Raw genomic sequence first — 13,152 nt, 5'->3', positions numbered from 1 at the left:
TCGTCAGACATTGCATCCGGGGGAGTGGGAACTCCATCCGGAAATCTTTGCCCAAGTCACTCAGCTGTGGGGCATTCCAGACATGGATCTGATGGCCTCTCGTCAGAACTTCAAAGTTCCTTGCTACGGGTCCAGATCCAGGGATCCCAAGGCGGCTCTAGTGGATGCACTAGTAGCACCTTGGACCTTCAAACTAGCTTATGTGTTCCCGCCGTTTCCTCTCATCCCCAGGCTGGTAGCCAGGATCAATCAGGAGAGGGCGTCGGTGATCTTGATAGCTCCTGCGTGGCCACGCAGGACTTGGTATGCAGATCTGGTGAATATGTCATCGGCTCCACCTTGGAAGCTACCTTTGAGACGAGACCTTCTTGTTCAGGGTCCGTTCGAACATCCGAATCTGGTTTCACTCCAGCTGACTGCTTGGAGATTGAACGCTTGATCTTATCGAAGCGAGGGTTCTCAGATTCTGTTATCGATACTCTTGTTCAGGCCAGAAAGCCTGTAACTAGAAAGATTTACCACAAAATTTGGAAAAAATATATCTGTTGGTGTGAATCTAAAGGATTCCCTTGGGACAAGGTTAAGATTCCTAAGATTCTATCCTTCCTTCAAGAAGGATTGGAAAAAGGATTATCTGCAAGTTCCCTGAAGGGACAGATTTCTGCCTTGTCTGTGTTACTTCACAAAAAGCTGGCAGCTGTGCCAGATGTTCAAGCCTTTGTTCAGGCTCTGGTTAGAATTAAGCCTGTTTACAAACCTTTGACTCCTCCTTGGAGTCTCAACTTAGTTCTTTCAGTTCTTCAGGGGGTTCCGTTTGAACCCTTACATTCCGTTGATATTAAGTTATTATCTTGGAAAGTTTTGTTTTTAGTTGCAATTTCTTCTGCTAGAAGAGTTTCAGAATTATCTGCTCTGCAGTGTTCTCCTCCTTATCTGGTGTTCCATGCAGATAAGGTGGTTTTACGTACTAAACCTGGTTTTCTTCCAAAAGTTGTTTCTAACAAAAACATTAACCAGGAGATTATCGTACCTTCTCTGTGTCCGAAACCAGTTTCAAAGAAGGAACGTTTGTTGCACAATTTGGATGTTGTTCGCGCTCTAAAATTCTATTTAGATGCTACAAAGGATTTTAGACAAACATCTTCCTTGTTTGTTGTTTATTCCGGTAAAAGGAGAGGTCAAAAAGCAACTTCTACCTCTCTCTCTTTTTGGATTAAAAGCATCATCAGATTGGCTTACGAGACTGCCGGACGGCAGCCTCCCGAAAGAATCACAGCTCATTCCACTAGGGCTGTGGCTTCCACATGGGCCTTCAAGAACGAGGCTTCTGTTGATCAGATATGTAGGGCAGCGACTTGGTCTTCACTGCACACTTTTACCAAATTTTACAAGTTTGATACTTTTGCTTCTTCTGAGGCTATTTTTGGGAGAAAGGTTTTGCAAGCCGTGGTGCCTTCCATTTAGGTGACCTGATTTGCTCCCTCCCTTCATCCGTGTCCTAAAGCTTTGGTATTGGTTCCCACAAGTAAGGATGACGCCGTGGACCGGACACACCTATGTTGGAGAAAACAGAATTTATGTTTACCTGATAAATTACTTTCTCCAACGGTGTGTCCGGTCCACGGCCCGCCCTGGTTTTTTAATCAGGTCTGATGATTTATTTTCTCTAACTACAGTCACCACGGTATCATATGATTTCTCCTATGCAAATATTCCTCCTTTACGTCGGTCGAATGACTGGGGAAGGCGGAGCCTAGGAGGGATCATGTGACCAGCTTTGCTGGGCTCTTTGCCATTTCCTGTTGGGGAAGAGAATATCCCACAAGTAAGGATGACGCCGTGGACCGGACACACCGTTGGAGAAAGTAATTTATCAGGTAAACATAAATTCTGTTTTTTTTGTATTGTCCTGGTATGCTCACATCATGATATGTAATATTTCAGTGTTACCTTTACCTGACCCAGTATCTGTGGTATTTGTGAGCCATATAGTTAACATTATGCTCATGCCTGTGGAGTTGTGGCTGACACTGCACTAATTGGCTAAAATGCAAGTAAATAGATAATACATATAAAGGCATGTGATCAGGGGGCTGTCAGAAGAGGCTTGGATACAAGGTAAAACATGTATTAATATAACTGTGTTGGTTATGCAAAACTGGGGAAAGGGTAATAAAGGGATTATCTATCTTTTTAATCAATACAACCTCTGGTGTATACTGTCCCTTTAAGTTGGAGATAAGCAGCCAGTCTGGATGTGCCAGAGGGTTTTCTTATAATAGCCAATATCAGTCCTGTGTTGCAGGTGGTTGTTACTGTCCCCCCTGGCCCCCGCCCCAGGATACTGAATGTGTATTCACTCCTTTATAGAAGAACTGTCACTATTTCATTCTGTGTAGTGTGATGTAAATATCCCTCATTCTCTGTTTAGATGGCGAGAAGGCAGCTGTAGAGAACAACGTGTCCCGCTCAGGGGTAGGAGTATTCTTTGAGGGGTATTTGCATCCTCCATCCAACTTCCCTAGTAGTTCTGTACAGCGACGACTGTCACCTGCTGGCCACGAAGAGGAATGCAACGCCACTGCAGATCCTCCTTCCCAGGACAGGATGAAGAAACCCAAGAAAGTGTATTTGTATATTTCCCCCAAGGTAATTCCATCTGGTTCCATCAGCTACTGACTTATCCTTTTAGCTAAATCTATCTCTTTTTGTGGGAGACCATAAAGGGGGCACAAATGATTTATTTAATTAAACTGTGACAATTGTGCATTAGTGTGCCGTGCTAACTATGGGTTTAACCCTGCAAAGCAACTAAACGCGTAGCTACAGTCCTGTGAGTGCGGTGGGTATGAGGTCACTTGGTGCGTTCAGTATAGGGGGAGATAAAGGAGTGTTGTGCCATCAAAGGTAAATGCCTCCATTTAAAGGGACAGTAAAGTCAAACTTACACGTTTATGATTCAGATAGAGCAGCAATTTTCAAATATAGACAACAAAAAAAAGGACAGAAGCGCCACATGATAAATAAAAACAAATATCAGTGTAATGACACACCCAGTGGACTGATATCCGGTAAGACAGAACTTCCCAATAATCCAGAAAGGAGCAAAAAGTGAAGTAAAAAGGTCTGGCAGCAAGTGGTAAGTATAATCAAAACTTACTTTATTTAAATGTATAAAAAATACTAGCAACGCGTTTCTCATCCAACCAGTGGATGTTTCATCAGGCTTAATACAATGAGTAAAAAACACTTGCTATATATGCCAAACCAATTAACCTATACAATGTATAACACCTGAAGTGAGTGTTACCTAATTAAACCTGTCATAGTAGGTCACATGAGCTTTCCCTAAAATAAATAGTCTGTGTATACACACCATCATTGTTGAACATCAATGAATAATTTAACAGTATATGACATTAAATGATGTAGTATATATGTAACAATAAACAGAACATACACATGATCAAAATAATGCTGAAAAGAAAGTGATCTTTATTCTACCCTAACATACTTTATATATGTTGTTGCTATGTCCGTAAAATAAACGTGCACCCTGTAACTGACACTAGTGTGAATGTATCTACAACATATATACACACACACACACACACACACACAAATGTACATTGGATTTGATAGATTCAAAATAACAAACCTTTAAATGTTCTATTGAATTTTGAACAATGCCATTACTTATTTATATATTGTATTATTTTACTTTATTTTAAATGTCCGGCAGTGTGCGTGCCTGCACATATCTGACGCATATCAAGCCCTTGCTTACTTGTACTGCAATCACCGACTTTTTATTCAGTCTTTGTTGGTGCAAGGATATACTGATATTGGTAATCTTATTCCCCAAAAACGAATCATGATCACAGGCTTTAGTTGTCATGGTGCAGGAGAGGGGAGGGGTGGTGGTTTCAAGATGCCTACGTGTCAGACTGTGATCGGACAGACAAGAGATACACACATACTGAGATGCCAATGCCATTGGTAGAGAGCAATCTCAGTGGTGACGTAGTGTGTGGGCGGTAACCGGGCTCGGATGCCGATACGGCAGGGCACTAAATATGTGTGCTCAGTGACGTCACCTGCTAGCACAACAGGTTTCTAACATTAGCCCGAACATCTGATACTCACAAATCACGGGAAAATATGTGTACATGAACCGAGTGAAAATAGCCAGGGGGATTAAATGGTCACCGCGTGGCATCACTAAATAAATATTAATATATTTAATATAGACTGGGCCATATAGTGATCATACCCATTAGTGTCTAGCTGTGTAACTTAATAGAATTCACTATGAGGACCTTCTAATATGACTAATCCTATATGCTAGTAGAAACAAGATAAGTCCGGCGTGTGATATCATGTGACATTAGGATCTGACAATATGAGTGAACGGTAGAGTGTGGATAATAGTGGGGGGTATAAGAGACACATAATAATAGGACTAATAATAAAGTCTAAGTCCCAGACAGGGGAGGCAAATATCATGCCTCCCCTGTCTGGGGAGGCATGATAAAGATCACTCTTAAAGGGACAGTCTACACCAGAATTTTTATTGTTTTAAAAGATAGATAATTCCTTCTATTAGAACCACTGTATAACATTGGTTTATATCACACAAGTGTGCTTAATATTTCCACTGATACATTATTATAGGATCCACATATTAGAATTACTGTATCATTGGTCTATATATCACCTACTTTCTGTGATTAATATTCCTCTGATGACACATTATTATAGGGTAGTATCTATACAATTGTGATATATACCATTTATTTGACATTGAGATATCTCCTAGGAGACATTAGCACATCATCTGAGGTTTTTTCACCTACTGTTATTTTTCCTGTATTAACTTAGTCTGGTTCATCAAGGGCGCCCCTATCTCTCTCCCATAATTTTCAAATGTACTTATATTATCAAGTTTATGTAGTTCTCTTGGTATCCTTTGTTAAAGAGTAATAGGGAAGCTCAGGAGTGTGCACGTGTCCTTGGCCATCTGGCAGCAGCAATTGCATGAATGTTTATAGCAATGTTACACAAAGTTACAAACACTGCTGCCGCAGAGTGTCTAGAACAACATTGGGTGGTGGCAGTGTTTGTAACTATGTATAACTGTATTTGCTATTAACAATCGTATGTGCACACTCCTAAACTCCCCTAGGATTATTCTTTTACTTAGTTCTTCTAGTATCCTTTGTTAAATTGATAATAGAAGTAGGAAAGTTGCTTAAAATGTATTGTTCTATCTGAATCATAAACTCTTAAAGGGACAGTAGACTTCTTGTAATTCCAATACATTTCTGTTGTGTTGCTATAGGACAACATATCAGTCAAGTCTTAATGTTTATAAAATAAATTAAAGTGACACTAAACCCACATTTTTTCTCAGATAGAGCAGCAATTTTAAGCAACTTTCTAATTTACTTCTTTGCAAAAAAAAAAAAAAAAGACAGAAAGAAAGTAAGGATTAGTAGTCCTTATATATAAAGGTAGGGATTTCAGCACACTCAAACTCAAGTATTCCTAAAAAATTATTAGGAGTTCAATTACTATAAGGTTGCATGTGTGGAACTTGACAGAGAATATTACTCAAAAACCGGCATGCATTTAAAGCACTAACAATTTAATGAATTAACACCAAAATTAAGTTAAATTACAGATTTCAAGGAGAGCCGTTTCTTTGGGTATAATACAACATATGGAGCTTGATATATATATTATGGCTTCAAAAAGGAGACAACCTACAACACCTCTATCAGTGGGCAACCCCAAATAGATATAAGGGATGTGTTGTCATGAATATAATTGAGGATCTATGTAGTAAACTGCCAGTCAAGGGGATGAAACGCGCGTAGGCAGCAGCTGATCTCTCTAAAGAGACGCCTAGCTTTGGGATTTGTTATTTACCTTACGAAGCTTCATGGAGCCTGTTTGTTTGGAGCAGTTGTTTGACCGCATTTCACTTTTAATGTGCGGTTTTTGATGCAGCTTGGAGACACGGATTTAAAGCTTCATTACATCTGAAGACTGTGAGTGTTTGGATTTTGATATCCACAGGGAAGTGGATTCTTTTCCTACCGTTACAGAGCGGATGACCGGACACTTGCTCTATAACATCATTCGGAGTCATAATAACAAGGAAAGACTGTTTGATTGCAAGAATCATTATACTAGCTGTTTTCTTGTTTAAACACTTTCTCTTGTGCATGCAATCACTGTGTTACCCATACTCCACAATTTACATTTTTGTATTTACTTTATACCTATCACTAAACACATAGATCCTTAATATATATCATGACAGTTATAACCTTTTATATTGGGACTGCCCTCTGATTTTGGTGTTGTGTTTAGTCACCGGTATAAGATATCTGTGTTACATTTATATTTGCTCCATCTGTTATTATAATTTCTTAATTTCAAACGGTCTAGTTTGTTTGTTAAGAGGGAATTACTTAGATCCTCATTTGGTCATCATTGCATTGGTATCCTCATTCACAGACTGGGTTTGCCCTCTGATGGAGGTGTTGTAATCTTTCCTCTTGAGAAATTATGCGATTGATCTTGTATAAATAGCTCCTCAGGCCGAACTGATAGATGCTTTGGCAGTGCCTTGGTCGTTCAACCTAGCTTATGTGTTTCTACCGTTTGCTCTCCTTCCCCGGGCAATTGCTCGGATCAAACAGGAGAGGGCTTCAGTGATTCTCATCGCTCCTGCGTGGCTTCGCAGGACTTGGTATGCCGATCTGGTGGACATGTCATCTCTGCCACCGTGGAAGCTTCCTTTCAGGCAGGACCTTCTCATTCAGGGACCCTTCCATCATCCGAATCTGATTTCTCTTCAGCTGACTGCTTGGAGATTGAACGCTTGATTTTATCCAAGAGAGGGTTCTCTGATTCGGTCATCAATACCTTGATTCAGGCACGTAAGCATGTTACTAGAAAGATTTACCATAAGATATGGCCTAAATATCTTTATTGGTGCGAATCCAAGGGTTACTCATGAAGTAAGATTAGGATTTCTAGGATTTTGTCCTTTCTCCAAAAAGGACTGGAGAAGGGGTTATCAGCAAGTTCCTTAAAGGGACAGATTTCTGCTTTATCTATTCTGTTACACAAACGTCTGGCAGATATTCCGGATGTTCAATCCTTTTGGCAGGCTCTGACTAGGATCTGGCCTGTGTTTAGACCTATTGCTTCTCCTTGGAGTTTGAATTTAGTTCTTAAAGTTCTTCAAGGGGTTCTGTTTGAACCTATGCATTCCATAGATATTAAGTTGTTATCTTGGAAACTTTTATTTTTAGTTGCTATTTCTTCTGCTCGCAGAGTTTCTGAGCTTTCGGCATTACAATGTGATTCTCCTTACCTTATTTTTCATTCCGATAAGGTAGTGTTACGTACCAAACCTGGTTTTCTTCCTAAGGTTGTTTCCAACAAAAATATTAATCAGGAAATTATTGTTCCTTCATTGTGTCCCAATCCTTCTTCTAAGAAGGAGCGTCTGTTACATAACTTGGACGTGGTCCGTGCCCTGAAGTTTTACTTGCAGGCGACTAAAGAATTTCGTCAATCATCTTCATTATTTGTTGTTTTTTCCGGAAAACTTAGGGGTCAGAAAGCTACGGCTACCTCCCTTTCTTTTTGGCTGAAGAATATCATCCGTTTTGCATATGAGACGGCTGGACAGCAGCCTCCTGAAAGAATTACGGCTCATTCTACTAGGGCTGTGGCTTCCTCATGTGCATTTAAAAATGATGCTTCTGTTGAACAGATTTGCAAGGCTGCAACTTGGTCGTCTCTTCACACTTTTTCCAAATTTGATACTTTTGCCTCGTCCGAGGCTGTTTTTGGGAGAAAGGTTCTTCAAGCAGTGGTGCCTTGTGTTTAGGTTCCTGTCTTGTCCCTCCCTTTCATCTGTGTCCTATAGCTTTGGTATTGTATCCCATAAGTAAGGATGAAATCCGTGGACTCGTCATATCTTGTAAAAGAAAAGGAAATGTATGCTTACCTGATAAATTTATTTATTTTACGATATGACGAGTCCACGGCCCACCCTGTCATTTTGTAAGATAGGTCTTTTATTTTTGTTTAACATCAGTCATCTCTGCACCTTGGCTTTTCCTTTCTCTTCCTATCTTCGGTCGAATGACTGGAGTGGGAGGGAGGGGAGGAGCTATATATACAGCTCTGCTGTGTTGCTCTTTGCCTCCTCATGCTGACCAGGAGGCGATATCCCATAAGTAAGGATGAAATCCGTGGACTCGTCATATGGTAAAATAAATAAATTCATCAGGTAAGCATAAATTTCCTTTTTTGTATTTACGTCATACCTATCACTAAACACATAGATCCTTAATATATATCATGACAGTTATAACCCTTTATATTGGGACTGCCCTCTGATTTTGGTGTTGTGTTTAGTCACCGGTATAAGATATCCGTGTTACATTTATATTTGCTCCATCTGTTATTATAATTTCTTAATTACAAACGGTCTAGTTAGTTTGTTACTTTGATCCTCATTTGGTCATCATCGCATTGGTATCCTCATTCACAGACTGGGTTTGCCCTCTGATGGAGGTGTTGTAATCTTTCCTCTTGAGAAATTATGCGATTGATCTTGTATTATTAATAGCTCAGTTTGAATGAATTAAATTAATTATTTCTGCTACACTTTGGAGTTTACTACATAGATCCTCAATTATATTCATGACAACACATCCCTTATATCTATTTGGGGTTGCCCACTGATAGAGGTGTTGTAGGTTTTCTCCTTTTTGAATCCATAATATATATATCAAGCTCCATATGTTGTATTATACCCAAAGAGACGTCTCTCATTGAAATCTGTAATTTAACTTAATTTAGGTGTTAATTCATTAAATTGTTAGTGCTTTAAATGCATGCCGGTTTTTGAGTATTATTCTCTGTCTCTGTCAAGTTCCACACATGCAACCTTATAGTAATTGAACTCCTAATACTTTTTTAGGAATAATTGTGTTTGAGTGTGCGGAAATCCCTATCTTTATATATAAGGACTACTAATCCTTACTTTCTCTTTCTTTTTTTTCTGCATATAAATTAATTCTCATAGGGTCTGCACATCTGATCTAAATTTAACACACGTATTTATAATCATTTTGGATTTATAAGCAGCTCCCTTATAGATAGTGTTGTTTCTAATTTACTTCTATTATTAATTTTTCTTCGTTCTTTTGGTATCTTTGCCATTTTAGTTTTAGTCATCATAATTGTTTTAGTTTTAGCCTTGTTTCTTTTTAAAGACACGATGAGTCCACGGATTTTATCCTTACTTGTGGGATTACGCCTCCTGGTCAGCAGGAGGAGGCAAAGAGCACCACAGCAGAGCTGTATATATAGCTCCTCCCCTCCCTCCCACCCCAGTCATTCTCTTTGCCTGCGTTAGTGATAGGAGATGGCAAAGTGAGGTGTTAGAAAAGATTCTTCAATCAAGAGTTTATTATTTTTAAAGTAGTGCCAGAGAGTGCTACTTTGTTCCAGGGTGTAGCCTAGACCAGATCAGTCTCTACAGTAGAGCTTTTTGGTGGCTTTAAAGCAATAGGAACTGGTGGGACATAATTCTCACTGCGCCTCCTATACTCTGTTGCTGCCCTGATACAGATAGCCTAAGCACTGTTTTCTCAGGCTGATCTCTTTCCACAGGGCTATGAGAGGGAGAGGACCTCTTACAGCTGCTGGGCTGGCCTGCTGTCGGTCAGTATCTGAGGTAAGTGCTAGCTTTATTTATTCTGGGGAGAACTCTCAGAAGAAAGTGGGCACTATAATTTCTATGGCATATTTACTTATGCTGGGACACTATTCCCTCTGGTATAGAGGGTGTATTTAGACAGCCATAAGTACAGGCACAGGGCTGGGAGAAGGCTGAAAGTTTATGTGTACATGTTTTTTTGGCACAATTTTTCAGGATGGTGGTTGCGGTTCATATTTTTCATTATGCTCCGTTGTTGGGTTCTATGTTACGCCCACAATGGGCGGGGTTATGTTCCGTGCGCTGTTTTTCCTCATGGCGCAGTCTTCAGCTCACAGAGAGGACGTTCATACACGTGGCTCTGCTAACGCATGGCTTTCTGTTAGATTAGACAGGCGGTTGCAGAGTTTGTTGTGTACTTGTGTTCTGGATCGTTCTGCAATATCATCCGGTCTGACTGCGATCTGTGGGGCAGGTAAGCACCTCAGCAGAGTTGCTGAGGTGTATGGGTGTCTTAGTGCATCAGTTTTTAGTATTTTTCTACTGCCGAATTTCGTTTTTTCGCTGCAGTAAACAAGAGGAAAAAAGATGACTGTTTGAAAGCTACAGTATCGTTTTTTTGTTACAAGTCTTTTATCAGAATTTTGAATATCTTTGAGCATATTCTTGCTCTTCAGTATTACCTAAATTGTTTTTATTGTTCATTACTGTAGCAGTAACGTTATTATATTATATAAAAAAATAAAATAAAATAAAAATATATATTTCTCTTGTAAGATGTATTGAGTCCACGGATTCATCCATACTTGTGGGATATTCTCCTTCCCTACAGGAAGTGGCAAAGAGAGCATCCACAGCAGAGCTGTCTATATAGCTCCTCCCTTAGCTCCGCCCCCCAGTCATTCTCTTTGCCTGCTTAACTGCTAGGAAGGGTAAAGTGAGTGTGGTGACAAAAATGTTAGTTTTTATTTTCTCAAGCAAAAGTTTGTTATTTTAAATGGTACCGGTGTGTACTATTTACTCTCTGGCAGAAAAGAGATGAAGATTTCTGCAGGGAGGATGATGATTTTAGCACTTTGTAACTAAAATCCACTGCTGTTCTCACAAGGCCTGAAGAGTACAGGAAAACTTCAGTTGGGGGAACAGTTTGCAGGCTAAACTGCTTTGAGGTATGTTCAGTCTAATTTTTTCTAGACAGACTGTGTTAATTCTAGAAAAGGCTTATAATATTCCCATGAGGGAAGGGTAAGCTGTATTCAGAGACTTAGTAAGAATCCCAGCTTGCACAAAGGGCTTATTAGTTACTGGTGACACTGATAAGGAAAAACGTTTTTATTATTATTGCAATAACGTTTTTTTGAGGGACTTTAAGGGGTCTTTGTGGCTTGTTTATGGGTTATTAACCCACATGGCTAGTTTAGGAAACACTCTGTTGTGTTTCTTTTAGGCCCCATGACATCGAGTGAGGTGGGAGGGGCCTATTTTTGCGCCTCAGTTGCGCAGTTTCTTTTCCTCAGAGACATCCAGCTGCTTCTCCAGAGGGTCCTGCTTGTTTGAGGGCTGTAAAGAAGTTTTTTTCCCCACAAATCGTTCATAAAGGGCAGTTAGGCGCCACAGCAGAGCTGTGGCAAGGTGCTGAACGTTTTTTACCGGTTTTTGACGTTTTGTCAATCCGGTTTTTACATTAAGGGGTTAATTGTTTATTTGCATAGCTGTGCAAAGTTACTAAGGCTTTATGATACTACTGTAAAAATTTCGTTGAGTTTACTGCTTTTTTACACTGTTTTGCAGAGTTTGTGCAGCTTTTTTTCTCTTAAAGGCACAGTACCGTTTTTTTCTAAGTATTATTTACTTTGAATAAAGTGTTTTCCAAGCTTGCTTGTTTCATTACTAGCCTGTTTAACATGTCTGACACTAAGGAAAATCCTTGTTTAATGTGTTTAGAAGCCATTGTGGAACCCCCTCTTAGAATGTGTCCCACTTGCACTGATATGTCTATAAATTATAAAGATCGTATTTTAGCAATGAAAAATATAGCAATAGATGATTCTCAGACAGAAGGAAATGAGTTTTTGACATCTAGCTCTCACCAAGTGTCACAACCAGTAACGCCCGCACAAGTGACGCCAAGTACCTCTAATGCGTCAAATTAATTTACTTTACAAGACATGGCCACACTTATGAATAAAACCCTCACAAAGGTTTTCTCTAAACTGCCTGGTTTACAAGGAAAGCGTGACAGCTCTGGGTTAAGTAAAGCTGAGCAGTCTGACGCTTTAGTAGCCGTATCTGATATAACCTCACAATGTTCTGGACAGCATTTTAGTTTGTTATAAAAAGGGGCCTTAAAAAAGACACAAGAAGGGGTAAAATTAAAGCTAAAAACCGGCAAAAACTCTGGTAGGAGGATATAAGAGGAGGATATAAGAGATAGAGTAAAACTTTAAGAACTGTTACCCTATGTAAGGTCCCCTATAGCTAAAATAAAAAGGAAAGAAAAAGAAAGAAAAAAAAGAAAGAAAAAGGAAGTAGGGAGAAAAAAAAAAAATGGCCTCCAGAAAACAGACTAAACAAGATAAAGGGGTTAAAAATAATATATCTAATGCCCCAAAGGTAGATGCCTATTTTAAATCAGCAGAATCCTCTCTACTGAGTCAATCGCCAGAAACCATGTCACCTCACAGACAAGCTTGTAATACACCTGACCCTAAATCATCCCCAATAACAAAAGCAGATTTAAAGTTACTACCTACCAAAGAGGATATACAAACCCTTCTAGAAGAAATTAGTCAGGTTAAAACCTGCATAAAAAATGAATTCACCATGATTAAAAAAGAAATTGTGGAGATAGGGAACAGGGTGGCCCAATTAGAAGAAGAAAAAGAATTAGCTACAAGCTCCTTTGAATCTTTATCCCAGCAATGTAAACAGCAAGGAAAGGCTATAACTCTTTTACAAAATCAAGTGGAAGACCTGGAGAACAGGCAGAGGAGATCAAACCTAAGAGTTAGAGGGATACCAGAGAGTGTCTCATATATAAATCTGGAGCAATATTTGTTACAATTTTTCTCTACACTGACAGGGGACGAAACATATACTGCAAAGACCCTAGAGCGTTGCCATAGAGCAATAAAACCTAGAGTAACTAGCAGTGATTCCCCTAGAGATGTAATAATTAAAATGGCTCACTATAAAGATAAGGAAGCTATATTACAAGCCGCAAGAAAACAACATAGTATCAAGTATGAAGGACAATCAATCCAGATATTTACAGATCTTTGTCCAAGGACTTTACAAAAAAGAAGAGAACTTAGATTTTTAACATCGCATCTAAATCAAATGAATATCCCCTATAGGTGGGGTTTTCCTTTTGAATTAAAAGCCACATCAAATGGCAA

The 13,152-nt window shown here is 39.4% G+C and overlaps 1 protein-coding gene across 1 annotated transcript in view; it reads left to right on the top strand.

Moving 5' to 3' along the window:
• AREL1 (apoptosis resistant E3 ubiquitin protein ligase 1) overlaps positions 1–13,152 on the top strand; it is a 293,517-nt gene that overhangs the window by 50,811 nt on the left and 229,554 nt on the right. The window contains exon 7 of the mRNA XM_053697183.1: positions 2,432–2,649. Coding sequence (XP_053553158.1) covers positions 2,432–2,649 — 218 coding nt within the window. The remainder of the gene's footprint in view (positions 1–2,431; positions 2,650–13,152) is intronic.

Source organism: Bombina bombina, chromosome 1 (genome assembly GCF_027579735.1).
Source record: "Bombina bombina isolate aBomBom1 chromosome 1, aBomBom1.pri, whole genome shotgun sequence".
Lineage (NCBI taxonomy): Eukaryota > Metazoa > Chordata > Amphibia > Anura > Bombinatoridae > Bombina > Bombina bombina.
The sequence above is the reverse complement of the archived record's forward strand: the minus strand, read 5'-3'. Positions and strand labels throughout refer to the sequence as shown.